At 37.8% G+C, this 21,403-nt stretch overlaps 1 protein-coding gene across 4 annotated transcripts in view; it reads left to right on the forward strand.

Moving 5' to 3' along the window:
- Nucleotides 1-16,800, forward strand: part of MCTP1 (multiple C2 and transmembrane domain containing 1) — a 721,791-nt gene extending 704,991 nt beyond the window's left edge. For all 4 annotated transcript variants that reach the window (XM_044662743.1, XM_044662754.1, XM_044662765.1 and 1 more), the window contains 4 exons: nucleotides 7,325-7,434; nucleotides 12,166-12,275; nucleotides 14,681-14,778; nucleotides 16,230-16,800. In XM_044662743.1, the coding sequence (XP_044518678.1) occupies nucleotides 7,325-7,434; nucleotides 12,166-12,275; nucleotides 14,681-14,778; nucleotides 16,230-16,301 (390 nt within the window). In that variant the 3' untranslated portion in view covers nucleotides 16,302-16,800. The remainder of the gene's footprint in view (nucleotides 1-7,324; nucleotides 7,435-12,165; nucleotides 12,276-14,680; nucleotides 14,779-16,229) is intronic.
- The last annotated feature ends 4,603 nt before the right edge of the window (nucleotides 16,801-21,403 follow it).

The raw sequence follows: 21,403 nt of genomic DNA on the forward strand, positions 1-21,403 counted from the left end.
ACATTCTCCCTAAACAAAAGACCATTTAAAGAGAAATGAAATATACCTATTATATTGTAAGCATTGTTGATCTTATTAGCTCTTTGTTATCTTGATGAATTCTTGAAGGTGTGGATGGTTAAAGCCTTAGAAAAGACCATATTTCTTTTTTTTTTTCTGGTCTATACCTCTCATTTAACTGGTCTTTGTGAGGTGCCTAGTGACTTGCCTGGAGTCACATAGTTTGTATCAGAAGCTAGCTATGTCTACTTGTTTGGAGGCTACTCTTACTGCATTGTCTCCCAAGACTGTGTTTCTATACATTTTTTTTTAAATTTTTATTTTTTCAGGACTGTGTTTCTTAAAGCTAACATCAGAAAGGACAGTGCACCAAGAAAGCTAGCAATGAGTTAATAAAGCCAGCACAGGATTTCATGGTTAGTCAAAGCTGTGTAGCTAGCTTTTCACTTATTTGAGGCCCTGATTGTAAGAATCACCTGTATTTCAAATTTAAGATTCCACAGCAATGTTTCCAATGTGAAAGAGGAGAAAACATTGTCATTGCTTTCTGGGCTGTGATCCAATTTTACCTCTGTCCCTGGGTTGGAAGAGTATTTCAAGAAGTGATGCTGGAGAATGTCATTTCCTCGTAAATCCTTTAGACTCATTGCCGTTATCTGTACAGTAAAACTCAAATTGCTTACATTGGACATTGGCACATGATCAAGCAGTCATATTTAGATGATTAGAAATACAGGGCCTACAAAATGGCAGTGTTTGTTAGCAAATTAGGAAACTAATTTGGTAGTTCCATCTCTATATCCAAAGCTTTTTAAAAATCCAATTTAAATTTTTTTATGAACAAAAATTGATTATCTTTCTATCCCAACTCCCCAACCTACCCCTATTTGAAAAAAAAAAGTGAGGGGCGAAAAATCCCTTGAGACAAATATGTAGAGCCAAACAGAACAACTTTTCCTATTGGCTATGACTGAAAATATGTCTCCTCACCCAACAGTAGAAAAGAGTTAAAGTGGAGATAGATACCAAGTTATGCTCCTTTGCTAGCTTTTGTTGTTGTTGTTGTTTTTTGTTTTTTGGTAGAAAGCATGTTAAATCTGAAAGCTTACATTCTGTTCAAACAAAGCCAGGAACTGCTGACAGAGTATCAAATTCTCAGTATATCTAAATTTTCAATGAGGCTTAGAGAATTTCTAAGGCGGGTAGATGTAGAGTAGCCTTCATTATAATTCACATGCTTTGAAGTGTTAGGAATTGCTTTCTCTTGCCAGTTATATGCTTTCAAGTTACAAAAATGGTTTGTGTAATTCTGAGTGACTTAACTGAAAGAAAATGCACCAAAAATCCTCATCTGAAACTAAATCTTTCAGAGGTCTATTTGTTAAGAGAAAGAGCTTTAAAGAACACACAAACTTTACCATTTTTTCCTATAATATTTTTACCTCAGGAAAATAAAACGAAACAGTATTTCTCCAACTACTTGATGGATTTTTGGGCAAAATGAAGGGCAAGATCAGCTCTAAACACAATTATTGATAGCAAAATTTTTCTTGAAATTCAGGAATTCTTCTTCACATAGATGCATGAGTCATGCCTCACCTACATACAAGTCACTGTTCTTCCTCTACCTCCTTCTGTTACTGTGTTGGCGAACCTATGGCACATGTGCCAGAGCGGGCTGCTCCCCTCCTCCTCTCCACATATGCCTGAGGACATTTCTCCAATCACCCACCCCATTGCCCAGCAGGCCAATGGGAGCACTTTCTCCCTCCCCTTTCTGGGGTAAGGGGAAAGCTCAGTTTGGGCACTCAGTCTCTAAAAGGTTCACCATGACTGCTCTAGTCTCTCTTTGAGAATCAAAACCTTAATAGGAGGAGCTATTAGGGACAAGATGAATGCCTGGACAAGCGTTAAACAAATGTGCCAAGCACCACGCTAAAGGATGGATAGAAAAAGCAAAGACAGTTCCTGTGCTCAAGGAGCTTATGTTCTTATTTCGGGGAAAACAATGCTTGTAGAGGAATGCTGGCAAAGGAGGCGGCATGTGGAAAATTGGGGGAGAGGATGGAGAAAAGGGAAGTGGATTGACACCCTCCCAACAACTTGGGCAGAATTGATTTGATCACAGCTTCAGAACAGGAGGGGAGAATATACATCATAGAAAAGAAATCCTTGAGAATATGGTTGGGAAGTAGTGAATGAAGTAAAGCTTGAATATGCCCTGCCTGATATAACAGGCTAGTGGAGACAGTGGCTCTTCAGACGAGCTAAGCCCAGATGGGAAATTCCAGAGACAAAAGCATGAAAACTTCCAGGTCATGGTACCAAGATAAGTTTTTCTCTCAAATACATGTTTTGGGTTCCCTCTTATCCTGTGAAAAACAACTCTCTCTGCCTACCTTTCAAGCAGTATTGAGTGGGAGAGCCGCCTTGCCCCTTCTTGGTGTTTGTTTTTGACTCCTGTCATTTTGAGGTGGTTTTTAAAGATTGGTTTAGAAGGATTGTCAGAACAGTTTAGGCTTTTGTTGCTACTAAGCTGCCATCTTGGCTCTGTCCCCTCAAATACCTGTTGATTTTCAGCAGCCAGAGTTACGCCATTAAAGAAGAAAACCAGCCAATGTTCTTACCAAGGAAGAATTTGGTGGGATGTCAGTCAGAATGTAAGCACACCGAAAAACCTATTGGCTTGGGTTCTACTTCCATTCAAAATATCCAATTGACAAATATCTTAGAAAGGCTTGGTGGCTACAGAGCTGGCTTCGAAGTTGGAAAGCCCTGAGATCAAGTCCTGCTTCTCAAGCATACTTGAGCTTGTTAACTGGGGATTGAGGTTTGTCCAAGTTATCTCTCTAAGACTGTAAAGTGCAGAGCAGAGGGAGTTTGCTCACTGGGGTGCTATGCAAATGAAATCACATGCTTAGTCCACCTCCAAAATCCCATCTCTTGGTTGAAAGCTAATGATGTTTGTTATTTCCACCTTGTAAAATAGACACCTTGATTCTTTTTTTTTAAGTTATTGCCTCCATGAATGGACTGATACTCTGCTGACCTGAAAGAATGAAATGTATTTTTTCCAGAAAGTTTTAGCCACTAAGGAACAATTTAAGCCCTTGGAGAATCTGGCATAATTTGTTTGAAACATAAGAATCATATTACAGCATAGACAGATATGAGGAAGACACCTTGGTACTTGCCTTGCTGTTGTTTATGATTTTTTATAGACAAGTTAAAAATCTAATAAATACTTAAAGATTGCTTAAAAATTATACTGAATCATTAGAAATAGTTTTGCAATATAAATCTCACATGTTCCCTGATTTATAGCCACTGGCTGTCTTTTATGGGTAATTTTTTTTAACATCTTCAAAAGAAACTTTAATAATGCATTTTTAAAGTAGTGTCACTACTGAACCTTTGGATGATTAAATACTATATGATATTTCCTTCATCCAAGCTGGTTTATAAAGGAAAGCAAAAACGACAATAAAGGAAATGTACCAATTTATTCTCTACTAATAAAGTATTGAACATTAGAGGAAAAAAAAGTATGAAATATTGGAATGCAACACAGAGCAATTCCATTACCCATTACTGTTTTGGGTCATATACTGTATATAAAGAGTAATTACTTCATTCATTGGAGACCACAGTGGAGGGAGGCAGTTTATGATAAAAGAGATTTTAATATAAAATTTCTATTCCAAAGCATTTGCTTTTCAAAGGTTTGCTAACACTGCAGAGCATCTTCTTGCTTTGGAGACAACACTTAAAAGAAATTAAGAGTAGGAAGAAAAAAAATCCCAACACCATCAATTGATTATCAGAGGGTTTAGCTTACTTGTTAACCCTGAGATTTTGAAGTGTTTGTTAAAAATGGTCTTTATAATGAATTTCTAAGGCTTTCAGTTAGCCAAGGCCCCATATAGAATGTGAATTAACGACTTCTAAAATGATAGTTTCCATAATGTGTCTTGCATTCCATCACTGAATTGAGCCTCCCAGATTTTATTTCCTTTGTCAGTGGTTTGGCACAATGGCTAGTGATATGTTTTGGGATATGGCAAATGATAGGCATAAGGAAGGACAGACCCCACCTGAAATGAGTTTGGGTTTTTTAATTTTTATTGATATTCTTTTGTCTTTATCTTTCCTAATTTTCCCCCACCTCCTCTGCCCTCCTAATGAGTCATTTCTTATAACAAAGAGTTTTGTTTTTAAAAGAAAAATAAAAAGAAAACAAATATAGTAAAGTAGATTTTTTTTAATTGCCATTTTAAGCTGCCCCATACTGTTGAATCTCTTCACCACTTGCCTCTTCAAAGGAATGAAGAAGGGAAAGGTGTTTTCTCAAAAATAAGACTTCCTAAAACCTTTGAAGATGCTTTTCCCGACCTCTGTTGGAGGGTCTCTTCCAAGAAAGCCAGGCCACCATAGAGAGGGGGTGTTTTGCTCTCCTAAATCTTAGAAGAGGGCCAAGTATAACAAAAAAGACAAAACTATACCTTATTAGGAAATTTCTTTTGGTTTGTAAATGTTATGCTTTAGTCCCACTTTTGATTCTTTCTTCAAAGAGAACTCATGGAGATACTTCATTCTATACACATGATTAAGCTTAGCCTGAATTCAAGAAAGCAGGGGCCAGAGGCCAAGGTGTTTATTGGCCCAGAATATGTTATGAAGTGTACAGGAAGTAGCCACTAGTTGTTTTTATTCTAAAGAACATAATTATGTAATTGAGTTAAAAATTTTTGTGTTTTAACTGGAAGAAGAAAAAAGATGAGAAATTGAGGCATCCATGTTTGTATTGGCATGTGATTTCTGAAGAGAGTAACATGGGATAGGTGATATTTGCTTACCTTACTGTTAGTGAAAAGTTTTACGGAAGACATCCACCCTGAGTGGCTGACATTCCATCTGGGCATAAGTGAGATGAATATGTTTGAGGCCTCCTTTCAAAATTTAATTTCAATATGACTACACTGGGTCTGGTTATAAATTAACTCCCATGTCATTGGCCGCAGTGATTTTCACCTCGGAGGCGGAGAGCATGCCAGTTGCCTCTGTACATGTTCTTTATTTTGAGGTGGCTGAAGTCCAGTTGGGCTAAGCGTTTCCAATGTAAAATGCTCAGGGCTCCTCTAAAGTGGATAGGAAGTCAGCATGTAAATGTGGTGGCAGCATTATTATTTTTCTAGTTCTCTAGCTCCTTCCAGTAAGGATCGACTGACACAAGAGGAGGTCTCAAGCATTCTGGCACAGCGTCCAAGGGTTCAAAGGAAGTCAAATTAATGAAATTGGATCTACATTTCCGTAGACATTCACACTGTCATGGAAGCTGAGTTGGATGGTTTCCACAAAGCCAGCTGGGCAAATTTGGGTGGTACTAGATTCCTAAGAAGAATTTCAAATGGTTGGAAGGACCCTTAACAGTTCCTTCCTTCCTGCAGGGGCCTGAACTTCATTCCAAGCCTTATTGTTTCCCCTGGCCCAGCTTCCCTTCCCAGAGCCCCAAGGGTTGGACCTGCTTCTTTCCTTAGACCCAATCGGGGCCATACTCTCTCTTCTATCCTGGGTCCTCTGGCCAAGATCTTCCTGAAGGAAGAGAACAGAGATTTTTCCGCTGTATTAAGGACATAAGGTTTTTAATGTTGATTTAAAAAAAAAAAAAAAGGGTTTCTAATGCAGCAACCATGGGGAAACTGGTGGAGGCTGGGTTGGGGATGGAGAGTAAGTAAAAGTAAAAAATAAGTAAAGTAAAAACTAAGAGACAAACATTACAAAAAAAGAAGAGTTTAAATCCACAGGAATTGGTAACCTCTGGTCTTCCAAGAAATATAAAATATCTATTTTTCTCCTTAACTTACCTCCCCCATTCTCTCTAAGTCTCAAAGTTAGCTGTACCCACAGAGTTTGTTTTTTGTACACCCCAAGTGGATTTTTGCTTATAATACCCATTTCAATCTCCCCCCTTTGAGCAGAAAACAAGGAAGCCCTCTTTAATTCTCATCACTTTCATTTTCTAACTGGAGAAACCCCACAGTCAATCCACCACTCCAGTTCTCCACACCTTCACTATCTAAGAGTACAAACTATCCACCCAGTGGGACAATAGGTTTTTTGAGGCAGTCAAGACAAATTTGCATTTCAAAGGACTCTGAGGTGTCTACCTCTCCAAATTCCTCAGATTCTGGAGGGTAAAGTCAAAAGTCAATCCCTCACTTGCCCCTGGGTCAATTACCAAGTTCCCCAGGTACTTTTACCTGGCATGAATTTAGTATAAATCCTTTTAACTTTTGAATTACAGAGAGTTGAAAAGTAGTAAACTGATTCTTAATAGCTTGTGCTAGGAATCAGATAAATGCTAAATTTACCTGAATTGCTCTGATGTGTTCTATAAATGGCCATCTTAAGAGTAACAATCTTTCTCAGACACTTCCTAGCTGGATGGCCCTGGGCAAGTCACTTGATCCCATTGCTTAGCCCTTTCTGCTCTTCTGCCTGGTAACCAATATACATATTGATTCTAAGACTGATCATAACTGTTTAAAAAAGAAAGAGTAACAATCTTTAAATACACTTCCCATCTCCAGTTGCTAAGTTTCACTTTCACAACCCACTTTCCATTTTTCCTTTTTTTTTTTTCTTTTTCTTTTCTGCTTCTGAGTTTTCTGAAGATAGATCAAAATATAGACTTCTGGGATTAAAAAATGGGACAGGGAGCTCTAGTGATATAGAGAGGGACTGGAGGTTGACCTAGGAGCTGGTTCAAAGAAAGAGGAGTCCAGGTTTGTGATGCTCTTTGTTTTTAAGCAGAATGTTTTTGGAAGTTAGAATCAGATGATGAACCCAGGTCTTATGACTCGAATTCACTAAACTATGGAAGAGCCATATGCTTCCATGTACCTCTATTTATGATTTTCATGTAATATATCATAGAGAAAACACACAGATTCAGAGGATTTGGGTTTTCTTCTCTGCTTTGCTATTTACAGTTTGTTACCTTGGGCAAGCCACTTCCTTTTGTCCCCCCATACCCATTCCCCTCCTTTTTTGATGTTTTCAAATCTATTAAATGAGAGGGTTAGAAGGTTTCTTTCAGTTCTAAATATTGTGTTTTTAATATATAATTATACTTTAGTAGAATTTATATGTCTGCAGCAGCCTTGCCCACATAGTTTTTATATATAATGTATAACATAATATATTACATGTTTATAGTTCCAAAAGAAAAAAAATGACATGGTTAATTAAAAAAAATCGACACTAGAGAAATCCTTTCCCTTCGACCCTTGACACTGAATCTCTCTTTTTAATTGTGTTTTAGGATAGTGAAAAAAAAGGATTCATAAATAAAATCTATGCCATCCAAGAGGTGTGTGTCAGCGTCCAGAACATCCTTGATGAAGTGGCATCCTTTGGAGAGAGGATAAAAAAGTGAGTGCTGCTGACTCATGGGACCTGGCTTCCTTTGGGATAGGACTCCTATTTGTTTCTTAGAGGGCAGAGTGTCACATGGTTTTCTTGGCAGGGAACTTCTGGGCGATCTATTGCTTGGTCTCATCATTATTTACTTTGCTTTCTGCCAACCCTGGGATTTAGGAAGGTTCTGTCATTTTCATTCTGAAATTTAGCACATATTGGTTGGAATGGAATCATAGCTGCCACTTTGAAGTAAGAAATATCACCGTCCTTAAGTTTAGCACATTTCAAAACCAAAGCACTTTGTTCCTAAATGGAAAAGAAATTGTGATGGGAAAAATAACCTCAAACTCTGCTAAATAAGGAATTCAGGTATTCAGTGTATACAAGGAACTTGTCTTATGTTCTCTCCAGTTAAATAGTAGAGATCATAGCTTCAGGAAATATGTCATTATTTTGTTGTTTCGATTAAGTATACCATTTTGGAAACTTTTTGTAGTCTTAAAAGAATGGGAAAAAAATGGAGACAGTTCTTTAGTTAGCTTAGGTTTTGTTACAAATGTTTTAATTTACTGAGATATTCTTTATATAAACATTTTTTTAAAAAAAGGAATATGGATTTTAAAAGCATTTGTTAAAAAACTATATTAAGCATAAATGTTATTCCAGTCTCCATGACTGCTAATGCCCTCTTCTGAGCAGTAATGCTGTGTGGATGGACATATTTTCTTATATTTTTCATTTATCTACTCATAGCTTTACTATTCATATCCAGCAGATTCGGGATTTTAGGATTACGTTGACTTTGTTGAAAGTGAATTATTTGAACTCAAAATGTAAGCCAGACTTCCAAGTTAAATATACATCTATTCATATATAGATAAATAATTTCAAATATAATATATATTCCAAATGTATACCTATTTAGAATATGGTATATATTATATATTAAGCATAATATATAATACATATATTTAGAATAATTTCTTGTATATTTCCATATACTCACAGGTGCTGATTTTTCCTTTGGGGGAGGGGCACATTAACTGTTGCAGTCTCTTTTCTCTCAAATTTACTTCCAAGCAGCATTCACTCTCAGATTTCCGAGGCCTTCTCCCCCTATAATCCAGATGTTATTCCTATCCCCAAGAACCTTCCCTTCCAATCTACATATCAGCATTCTAAAACACCCAAGGTTCTATGGTTATGTGCATTTTTATGTTAACTATGGTACTTTCCCTGGGTCTACTATACCTAACTCTGAGACTTAGAGATGGAAAAAATGATTTTCAGTGTAGAAGACTGAATTATTTGCTTTAAAAGTTGAGAGGAAGGGAAATAAGGTTGTTTGTTTGTTTGTTTTTTGTTTGTTTGTTTTGTTTTTTTTTAAATCTACCATTTCTGAGTGGTGGGAAGCTGCCACCATGGAACAGGTGTTTGGCCAGAAAATGTCCATGGCCACTTGAAGAAAAAGGCAGAGTCCTGGCTAGAGAGCAGTGTGGAGGACATCTGGACTTTGCAGAGCTTTCCATGGGGTGGGCTAAAAGGCAGTGTTCAAAGCCTTGCCAACATTATGGTTTCTGCACAAAGGAACTGTGGGGTACTAAAAAGAGACACTTCTGCTGGGACCAAACCAGTAAAAGCAGTTTGTCCTGAAAGTAGTTTCACAAAATAGCAAAGCCCCTTTGTGGACACAATCTCCTCATTTACCCATCCTCATGATTTAATCATCTTTGCACTCCTGAAATTAATCAAAATATCGCATTCCCCCTTCTCTAGCTTGCTTCTTTCTCCCCCTTTCCTCTCTACCCCATTTCTGTCTTCCCATCTCCTTCCCTTGCCATCTCCTTGTGTTTCCTTCCCTCCATTTCTCTATCTTTCCTTTATCTCTCTCCATTCCAGGGAAAAGGCATTTTGGAATAAGATTCTTCACATATTAATCCACAAAAAGGGCAACAAAACCTTTTATCCCCCACCAGTAGTCACACTGGTTGAGTCTACCTTTTTGCTACTTCTTGTCCCTCTAAGAAGGGCAAGGCAAAATGCAGAGCCCATGCTAGGACAGCACAGAAGGAGGTTTCCAGATTGGATCGTCGATGTCCTCACACATGGGGTAGTGTGATCGATAGCTTTGAGCTGAGCCACAGGAAGGCAAGCAGACCCTCAACCTTCTGTTCACTGCAGATCCAGGCAGGAGAAAGGAAACGAGCAGGTGTCCCTTGAGGAGAAAAGAAGTGATTCTACACCTAGTGACAGTTACATAATGTTCACTTTGGAAAGATGTCAAAATTGCTAGCGAAGAAAAAAGACAAACAAAAACAAAACAGCCAGACCATACCAATTATTTGGAGCAAGGCATCCAACATAATCCAACCATAGTATTTGGGCTCTTTTGCCAGAATAAATCCTATGAAGAACATGCCAACATAGGGAGAGAAAGACCTAAGAAATGGCTGCCACATACACGTTAGTGGACTTCCCACTAACCTAATCCTTGGCATATGGGCTGGCTGTACCCAGCTACTCCAAGGGTAAGAATCCATGTTTCAGCCTTTCCAAAGTTGAGGGACTATTACAATTTTTAAAAAAATTTTCTCAATAATTTGTGTAAGCTGGATGCCTTATCTCTCTTTGCTGTGTTTTAGGGCTCAAGAACCAGACAACAAAGTATATTAGTGCCTCTTTGGCAATCTAACTCTGGTTAGGTATTTTAAAGGACACTATTATATAACTGAAAATGACAATAGAACTGAATAACCATCCCTTGAAGCGCTTCATAGAGCATATCTGCATTCTTTATGCCCTTCCTCTGAGAAAGCTGTCAGTAATTTTCCAAGGAAATTCTACACTACTACACGGGAGCCAAATTCTTAAAAATCACAGGGACTTTTCATCCTCATTTCTGTTTACTTCTCTCTTCTTTCTTTCTTTCTCTTTTGTCTTCTTGGCATATTGACTTAACCCCTGACTTTCTGCCTTAACTCAATATTTTAAAAAAAAGTTATTTTATTCCTTTTCCATTTTTTGATGCAACTCCTTATTTTAAAAATTTCAGCCTTCGATCTATTCCCTCTCCCTTTGCAAGGGAGTGAGCGGATGTTATTTTTAAAGAAATTCTTTTTATTCTCAGTTTTTGGTTATTGTTGCTTTGATCCCTTATCTTGCCACTCAGCATGGGATTTTAGGTCTGAAAGGACCTATTTTATCCTTTCATTTTAGATATGAGGAAACTGAGGCCCAATGAAGGGAAGGAAGTCACAGAATCACAGAATTAGAAGGGATTTCAGAAACTGGCTTGTCTGATCCATACTTGATCAACCCTTTATAGAATCCTTATTAAATGGTCATCTTAGCCTTTCCATAAAAATGTCTAATCAGTAGCAACCTGTTAGCTCCTGAGCTCATTTCCACTTTGCCTAGTCCTAATCCTCCTCCATGTGACAGCCCTTCAAATAATTGAAGGTAGTTGCTATGTTTTCCCCTCTCCCCTGCCCCCCACCAATACTTCTCTATTTCAAATTAAATATCCCTGTTCCATCAAGTGGTCTTCATTCTCCATGATCTTGAGATAGGTCCTTTATCATCATAGGTGCCCTCCTCTAGATATTCTCTGGCTTGCCAGTCTTACAGAGATTTAAGAAATGTTACCCAGCTAGTGAGAAGGCTGGGACTAGAAACCCAGCACTCACAATTCTCAGTTCAGTAATCTTTATATTACATGATAGAGAAGCAGAAGTAGGAAGGCACAAGTCCATTAGTGTTCTTTCCACCTAATTTAGGACTTTTCAATAAAATAAGCTTATTTTCTTTATCAACTTTATGATTAGGAAGAAAATATTTTGTGGGCTGGCAAAGTTCTACAAAGCTAGAACAAACTAAACATCTCACTTTTCTTCTTTACTTGATTTATATGTATGAAACTTGACTAAGGGAGAAAATGCAGTTCCAGTTTGAGGGGAAATATGGATGTTTATAAGCCAAAAGATTCTGTCCTTCACACATCTTACTTCTCTGGACACACGTTAATAAAATTTTTGTGTGGGAAGTGTAAAAGAGCTAATGATAGACCCAGAAGCAAATTTTATTATTACCAGACATTAGAAATATTGCTTTACATTTCTGATTGAAAAAGAGTGAGTCTGATGCGGATGGAGGAGACAGGACTGAATTGAGGGTCAAAGGTCTGTAGGGGATATAGAGCCAAGCCTCACATGCTGAAGCCCAGAGACATCAAATATGGTGCCTTCAATGCAACTCTCTGTAATTGGGCCAGAACCTAACATATAACGTAACATAACATAACATAACATAACATAACATAACATAACATAACATAACATAACATAACATAACAATGCAATGTAATATACCATAAAATAACATAGCAACATATAATTAATGTATTTAATATGTAACATAAATATATTTGGAAATATTTAACAAAATAAAACTACAATACAACAGATAATGTTAATGTCACTGTTGAAATCAATATGTAGCTGTAGAGATTCTTATCTCTGGTTTAGTAGCCCTGTTTCTATTTGAGGTTGAACTACCGCTGAAGCCAGGGTTCATTTATTCCCAACTCCCTATGGTTGTTCTGGATCTTAGTTTCTACCCAGGGTAGAAAGTGGTAGAGACTAGTTAGACCCATTGAACAGATGTGAAGTCTGGCCAATTACTTGCTTCATCTTTGGTTGGAAGTACAAAGTGCTTTGATTGCTGACGAGTTAATTTTTCATTCAGTACGTTCAACTGGACTGTCCCATTCTTAAGCTGGCTGGCAATTGCTGCCCTCTGTGTGTTCACAGTCATCCTGTATTTCATTCCGCTGAGATACATTGTCCTTGTCTGGGGTAAGTAAAGCCCTTTTTTAAAACAAAACAAAACAAAGCAAAACTGTCTGAGCTACTTAGAACAAACTGTTTTTAAGGGATGAGTTATACTGTCAGTAGGTCTCGGTATTTATGGTCATGAAGCTGCTCCATGATGGAAAGAGACAGTTCGGTTAAAAATCACAACAGTGTAAAGATTTAGGCCTACCTGCAAAATGCATTTTTCTTGCCTGGCATTGTAGCCTTCATCATACTATAAACATGGGGCTGTGCAGATTCTTCATCTATCAAAATGTAGCTTTGTCTAGATATTACTCTGATTTATTTTCACCACTTATACACAAACAGAGGCATTTCAATCTATATAGTGCATTTAGGACAATATGCTTTTTTTCCCCCTGTGGTACTCTATCATCTGATAGTGTATGTAAACATGAAAGTGTATGTACATGAGAGGCTGTCTAAGAGGTCACCTTTAGGCTCATAGAAAAGAACACTCAGTGTTTCACAGATAAGGAACAAGAAATGTTTTGTTTTTACTTAATTGGAATATCTACTACATATGTTTTCAAGATAATATTTCAGTCCTGCCTTCTTCACGTAGTTACAGTTAGTTAACACACATTTATTTATAAAGAGCCTACTAGGTGCCAGATATTATTAAGCACTCTGCACCCACCATTCCCAAGTCCTGATACTCTATTTGGAAAGTTCTCTGTTTAAGTGCTGTCTAGAGTCAATTTTTTTTCTTTCCTGACAAAATTCATGGTTTGGAAAACTCAATTTTCAGCCTCCAAGCACTACTACCATATAAACCCACCACGTTAATGATTTCAAATAATCCTTTTTCTTTGCCTATATATAAATCAGTTATAAAAAGGGAAAGAAATGTGTTAAAGAATCGTGTGTCTCCCCCCAGCCCCAAAACTAATCTAATATGAAACAAGGCACCAAAATGGGTCATGAACTTCCAAAAAGCATCTGGCTGTCAAAAGGAAAAAGGAGCCAAGGAAAAATGTGGGAGTGGGTTTTCAATATTTTATTTTGTTCTGAAAGACCTTTATGACAATCTACTTGAATAAAATGATCAGGGGCATTAGTGATATTCTGTTTCTAAAATAGAAATCTTTTCAAGTTTGAAAAGGCTGCTTCGTTATACCTGATGCAGACCCCAGGAACCTTAGCCATTCATTGACTTTGACCCCCCAAAACCAAAACAAAACTGGGTATATTGTCTAGAATCGTTGAGTTTCAAGAAATTTCAGGTTATTATGTTGTTCCTTCCGTAAGAGGGAAAGAAGGAGTAGGAGCAGTTCCATCATATACTGGATTCTCTACTGCATGTTTAATTCCTCATCTTTCACTCATTTCTATGATATTTAAAACAGATGCTATTTTATTGAAGGAATTAGGGAAGAGTGTCATCTTAGGGCAATTTATTACCTCTAGCCCAGGTAGGATTAGACTTATCCCAGGCTTCAAAGCAGTTCTTCTAAAACAAACAAACAAATAAACAAAAAAGCATCTCTGTGGTGTACATTGGTGGAATCTGATTAAGTAATGCTTAGTGGCCTCTTAGCAAAATTTGACTTGGATTTCATTTTCAGGGTAGGTGTTTGGTTCTATTGTTTCATCAGATTAAATAGAAAAAGAATTGTGTCTTTTTTCTTTTGCCCTTATTGGATTGATGATTGTTGAAATATTAATCAGAAATTTAAGAATTATTTAGGCCACACCCCACATAAGGAAACAAGAGAATGAAGGCAATATTTCATTAGGGACTGAGACTCTATCCATGCTTCACCTCCCTAAATTCCTTAATTAAGAAACTGGGAATGCCAGTCATCTATCCTAGTTCTCTTCAGGCTATTAGAATTTATTTCATTTATAGCAGCCAGTGTGTACAATCCCAAATACTATTAGATCCCTTTTCAACACAGATTATGCTGGGAATCGAAAACTTTTGAACTTTTAACTTTAGTGGTTAAAAAACAAAACTCCAAACTAACAATGGGTGCGTTTTCTTTTGAGGAAAAAAAATAAGGAAATGATTAAGGTTCTTCTTTTGATTTATAAGTGACTTCCCAGAGTTGTATGTGAAAGAAGAGTTACCTTTCATTTCTGCCAGGTGGGCAGGCCAAGGGGAGGGATAGCCCTTTAGGTAAATCTGTAAGGCTGGCAAGATAGATCTTCAAATCACTGTCAGAGATTATGAGCTTGCCTAGAGCAGGGACTCATTTTTGCTTTTTCTTTGTATCCTGAGCACTTACCATAGTGCTTGGAGTTTAATAATGCTTATTGACTTCGAGAAAAACCGATAACAAGTAATTATCAAACATTGACCAAAAATATGCTTTCAGGGATTACAGGGGGAGTGGAAAAAAAATCCAGAGATTTTAATAATGTTTCAACCCTCGCTTTTCCAGGCATCAATAAATTTACAAAAAAGCTTCGGAGTCCATACGCAATCGATAACAATGAGCTTCTCGACTTTCTTTCGCGAGTTCCTTCTGATGTACAAGTAGTGAGTAGGCTTTTGAAATGTTTTGATGTTACTAGCTGTTAAATTTAGAGATGTTGTTCTGCAGTGGTTATTATTAAAACATTCTTTGCAGTATTCCTTTGTCCTTGGTTTGGTAATATGGTGTGACATTAGGCCTTGAGTTTTGGATTCTCCCTCCCATTAATTTTGAAATCCAAACCTTCTGAGGAGACCCAGTTGAAGTTAACAAGGCCTGAAGCAGTGCCTTCTATTTCATTCAGAAATGAGTCCACACTTGGATTTTGCCCATGAGAAACTTCCAGCTTAACTGGTCCCAAGAAGAATGTTTTGGAGAATGAGAATTCACAAGAGGGGATTGTCTAGCCAACCTGTGGGGAGGATGGGGAACAACCTTCAAATGATGTTCAGCTGGAGTTGGTTGAGGGATATGCTGCTGCCTGGGGCCTCCACCACCTGTAGGGAGGAAATAAGAATATTAGATTATGAAAACAAAATAAACTAGCAGACATTTAATGGAGAAACAGTCCCCTCCCTCTCTGGAGAAGAACAGAGAGACTTGAAGAACCAAGCTCTTGAGGGCAGCTATTTGAGGGGATGAACAAGTGATTTTTGTTTTCTTTATAAGGAGGGAGGCCGAGTGGTGTAAAGGAAGAAGTGCTGGAGTAGTCGGGAGATAGAGGCGGGAGTCCCAGCTTTTCCACTAACTAGCTGTGTAACCGTGGGCAAATCTTTTTACTTTTTCAGAGCTTCGGGCTTTTCATCAGTAAAAAAAAGAGCAAGTTGGGCTAGATCATTATAAATGGACTTCCAGCCCTAACAATTGATGTGTGAGGGAAGAATGGCTGGTTTTTTTTAGAGCCCCATAATACAAGGAAAGAAAGGGTTCCTTCTGTGGATGAGAATGTTACCTTTTCCATTATCTTCATGGGATCTGCAGTGTTCCTACATAGGTTGAGTTGAAGAAATGACTTTACTTCTTTATCTAGACTGATTTGATTCATTGGGACCATTTGGTTTAGTGTCACCGCCATTAGAATGGAAGCTGAGCCTAAGCCTAAATATGTATTCAGAAACAAACAAACAAAAAAACAAGGAGTTGCAAAGAATTCTCATCCAGGGCTTTAAACTAAATATCGTTGTGTGTGGCGATTTGTTGTTATTGTGTTTTTTTCCCCCCCTCGATGTATTATCTTGTGGTGAACAGAAAAAGACCCGAGCCCATGACCAAAGTTTACATTAGTGCACTCCTGTGTTTCCTGGCATGATTTCCCCAATGCTGTTTCCCCTTTTGATTCCAGCTCTATCACTCCATTGTTTCTGCAGCCCAGCTGCAGATCCCATGCAGCTTGCAGCAAGAGAACGAACACCCCTCCTCCCTCCCCCAGGCACACTCTCTCATTCCTTTGCTTTTCAGCCTTTTGCCAATAAGTGGCCACCTGACCAGTCTTTCTCTGAACTCTCTGTTTAAACAGGTGCAGTACCAAGAACTGAAACAAGATCCCAGTCATAGCCCGTGTAAAAGGAAGAAAAACAATCTTGGCTAGCCAGCTTCACGCACTGAGGAGACCAGCAGCATCTGTTTGAGAAAGATAAAAGAAAAAAAGCCCCCAGCCTCAGCAACATTTCCTTCCTTTATGTTTTTATTTATTTTGTCTTTTTTTATCATAATGGAGAGAATCTGTAAATATTGTACAAAGGCATATGTCATTGAAAATATACTTCCGTTGTACAGACTCAGTTTGATAAGGGTTTCAGGTTTGGCTTCAGCTATGTGAAACCCTTGCTAGCTGTGGCTGAAACTATAACACATTAAAAGAGCCAATGCAAAAAAAAAAAAAATGATGTGGGAAGATACTCACTTCTGATGGTTAGTAAATAGACTAGAACATCAGATTAAATACTCAGCTGTCTGATTAAATCTATGAAAATGTAAATCTCAATCTGACTCTTAGAGGTGAATTGTGGGGTTGTTGTTTTTGGTTTTGGTTTTTGTTGACTATTTTTTATACAAAAAGTTATCCATTAGAGTTTTTCTCATTTCAACAGGGGAGGAAAACAACCAACCAAACCCATAACCTGGGGTTAAGTCTATCACAGATTCTATACTTTGGACCCTGTTCACTTTGGGTGCCAATTTACTTAGACTTGCTAGGGCTGCTTCTAAATGAATGAATGAAGATGTGTCTAGGCTTGAAGAGAATTGTCAGCTCTTCCCTTGAGTTCCATGAGGAACAAAAGTTTCATTCCTTGAACATCATTCCATCTGAGGACTTTAAAACCTACATAGGTCTAAAATTAAATACTGCCAGGTTTGTACGTGATTGCATATATGAAGTTTTTGTATATTACACATTATTATACTCTAATCCTTTAATTTTTACTGAATTAGCAGATTAGCAAACCCGGTAATCAATAGCACTAGTCATCTGAATCATTATGGCTTTTGGTATCTGGTTATGGACACCCTTTGTCTGGCTAACTTAATTGTTCTCAAGAGGCAGTGTAGGGGTAATGGACAGAATCAGTCTTGCTGGCAGGAAGAGCTGTGGGTCCACGTCCTGCCTTACGCACATGTTAGTTGTGTCCAGTTGGGCCAATAACTTAACCTTTCTGGACAGCTTGCTAAGACTGGAAGGTATAGACAAGTTGCTGATCTGTAGTTAAGAAATGAATGTCTATGCCCAGAGTTAAGCATTCTGATGAAAGAGCCAGTGAAGAACCTGAGCCCCTCCCCTTAAAAAAGTTTCATAGAATAAAAACAAAAGTTTTGCTTTTGGATGACAACATCATATAAAGTACTTCATTGTGTATGATGCTTCCATCTATCAATATGAATTTTAATTTAGAGGAGGATGAAGTGTGGTGAGTGATATGCCAATATTTCATTTCTTTCATTTATAAAATGGTAATTGCTACTAATATGGATCTGGTCCTCCTGCGTGAATATCAGTTTTGTTAATTAGATTGCTCATTTAAGGAAGAAAAATGGTTTACCTTTGAACAATGTTCACTAATCCCAGCAGAATGAACACTTTCAGTTGCATTTGCAAGACTCTACACAGCAGTTTTTGTACTTAATTCCCTCTGTGTCAAGTAGAGAATACACCTCGAGAGAGAAATCATCTGGAGAGAAATTCTCGCTTTCCTGACTTGATAGGGGATCAGCCTTTGGTTGGAATTGTTACAAAGAATGTTTTCTACCATTCTAATAATAGACTTGGGTAGGGATTATGTTAGAGTGAGTTAAAGAGAGACAAGTTGGAAAAATGTTGGAGTGGGAGAAATGTCTATATTTCTGTCTATAGGAATATTCTTTAAAAATGCACTTATCTCATGGAAGCTGATTTAAAAAATATTTTTATGTTACTGATATATATTGCTAAAGATGGTTTCTTATAATAGAACTATTTTGATCCTTTCTGTTTATATAATATGCTTGAAAGATGCCAATCAAATTTCCTTTTTGCCAAAAGGTTTTGACCTCAATGTGCTTCTTTTAGCTCATCCAGTGTATCGTGAACAATTGGGAATGTGCACATCCCCATACTGTTGCTTACTATTTGTTGTTAAGGAACAATATGTCATGAATGAAGTTGTTGCTCCTGAAACTTTATTGATGGGGACCTATTGTTTGTTTGAAATAACTTTCAGTTAGATCTTTTGTAAAATGTATGTTCCATTCTGGTGTTGTCTGCAGACCTCAGATGATCACTAAGCCTGACATTCTGCAAAGCTCAGATGTGCCCGATGGAATATTAACCATTAATCTATGTGCAAATTCCTGTTTTTTCGCTGTACCCAATCTCAGATGTTTACTGCTGTGGTGGTACTGTTTACCACAGAATTCCTGCATTAAAACACAAAAGAGAATGATTATTTCCAAGTACAATCAGTATAGCCATGGTCCTACTGTCTTTCGGTCTCTCTTTCCCTGGAATGCATATCTTTTCTTAAAGTCACACTTTAAGCGAATAATGTTACAATTAGAGTCAGGAAGACCCAATAGCAATTCCTGCCTTAGACACCAACCAAGCTGTGTGACTCTGGGCACGAAGTCACCTATTTACAAAAATGGCGATAATAACAGCACCTACTTTAAAGGGTTGTTGAATGAATGAAAGAAGGAGAACATTATGTACTTTTTGCAAGCCTTAGCCGACTATATAAATGTGAGCCGTTATTATTGTCGTTGTTACTGTTGTTTGTCCAGGCTTTTTGTTTGGTCATCCAAATAGATTATTCTAATATAGCCTAGGAAGGATTTCTTTTTTTTCAACTTTATTCTTTAGGAGCAGAGAAGAATGGTTCCGACAAGGCTCTGGAGTGCCAGGCAGACAGAGGAGTGATTACCCTGAACTACCCCTTTGCATGGTAATAACGTTTATATAGCATTTTAGGATGTACAAAGGGCTCACAAAAACTCTATGAGGTAGGTAGAGTAGATATTATTGTGTCCATTTTGCTGATGAGAAAATTCAAGTTCAGCCCTAGGACTTGCTTCGAGTTCTCTGTCAGAGCTGGGCCAAGAACCTGGGGCTCCTGACTGCAAGGACTGTCCCTTTGCCCCTGCATGTGCTCCCTCCCTCTCTTAGCATGCCAACAATCCAGGAGGGGATTTATATTATTTTACAGACAGGGCCTGGAAATCAAGGTGGGGGGAAACTTGCTTATTGTCCGACAGCAGGGGCCTGGGCTGCGTCTTCATGTTTTGAAGGGCTGTAGGATAGATTTCAGTTGGGAGAGCTCTTGAAAGTAAGCTTTATGACACATGTGCTCCAACATGCCTATTCTCAACAAATCAACACTACCCACGAACCTCTCGCCCTGATTTTAGAAACGGGATTTCCACAGCACTGGCACTAATTAACTGTGTCTCAATATTTGATATGGAATAAATTCCATAAAAATCCTTCAGCAATGTTTAGGCATATTTCACAAACTGGTATTATCACCCTTCATGTAGAGGAGAAAAGCTGCCTACTAGTAAGGAAGTCTTGTGTTCAAATCCCACTTCTAACCCACAATTGATTTTGTGAGTCTGGGCAAATCACTTCCCACTTCTGTGTCTTGGGCAACATTTAAAAGACTAAACACTGTGGATCCTCATTGACAGGGGGTACTTCTTATGGAGTCTTATGTATACCAAATGAAATCACAGACTAAAAAATAAAAACAACAATTATCCCTCAAAGGAACAGCATTTATGTTTATATGTGTTTAGTATGACTAGAGAATTTGGGTCAACTTGATGCAGAAGAATTCTAAATTATGCCAACGCATCAGCATAGATTCACTCTCAAAATCAAAAGTATGAAAGTTCTCATGCCATGTTAACATTGACATCAACTGAGAATGGAAATTTTTGATTTGTTCGAATCAGTAAGTGGGACGTAATGTTAGCAGAGATTTTTGGTAGCTTTAGATGAACACTTGACTTATTTAGTAGGTTCCCTTCCCAGCTTTTTCCTCACTTACTTCGTGATTTCTACAGAGGCTTCTCCATTCATTTGACATTTCCAAAATATATCAGATAAGTCCTTTATAGAATGTCTGCTCTGCATTCAAGAGTAGAGAAGGACTTGTTGATGAGTTTTGTCACCTTTGTGAACACAGATATCCTCTTAATTTCTGAATCCAAATTTACTTTCTTCAGAGGACCAATCCCCTCTTTATTAAAGACTCCCCACACTTCTTCAAGAGGCCTCTGCTCTCTTTGTAGGTTTTTTAATACTATCCTGGGCTTTAATACCAAAGTACCGCCACTATGGGCAGCTAGATGATACAGTGGATAGTCAGGCCTGGAGTCAGGAGAACTCATCTTCCTGGGTTCAAATCTGCCTCAGATACTTCATAGCTGTGTGACTCTGGGCAAGTCATTTAACCTTGTTTATCTCAGGGTTCCTCATCTGTAAGATGAGCTAGAGAAGGAAATGGCAAACCACTCCAGTATCTCTGCCAAGAAAAACCCAAATGGAGTTGGGAAGAGTTGGACATGACTGAAATGACTGAACCACAAAAAGCAGCACTCCAGAAATGTATGGAGAAACATCATAAATTATACTTTTTTGTCAAAGTTCCAGTATTTTAGTCCTATTGTTATTTATTTACTTATAAATTCTGGAGAGCAGAATATATAGCCAATCATAGCTGTACATCTTATGAAGAACACTCACCTGCTAATTTGGTTTGAATCCCCACCATTCTTAGGTTCTATGGATTCTTTTCTGTATTTCCAGTTGTTTTGTGTGAAATAAAGCCACACTCTTCCTGTTGGTAAAGCCCCAGCATTATGATAAGCTCTTCACTACATTCAATTCTAATTCGCCTTCCTGTGGAGGTTGATGCAAGTGAATTGCAAAAAAAAAAGTATTTCCCGTGGTTAAAAACAACAACACAGGTGTAGAGGGAAAAAAGGCACACTTTAAAAAACAAATTCAGATCTTGGGCTTCAGTTTCTATAACCCTTTATTATTACCTTTCTTGAACCAGTAGGCCAATCAATGCCTATGTTTTTTTAGGTAAAACTATGTGAAATGTTTGCAAAGAATTTAAAGAATAATGTAAAATAGTTTGAGATGGAGATCAGTGTTGTGCAGCCCAAAAAGAAATTATCATATACTTAATTAGTGGAACTCATGACTCAGTT

The sequence above is a fragment of the Gracilinanus agilis genome, chromosome 1, assembly GCF_016433145.1.
Source record: "Gracilinanus agilis isolate LMUSP501 chromosome 1, AgileGrace, whole genome shotgun sequence".
NCBI lineage: Eukaryota > Metazoa > Chordata > Mammalia > Didelphimorphia > Didelphidae > Gracilinanus > Gracilinanus agilis.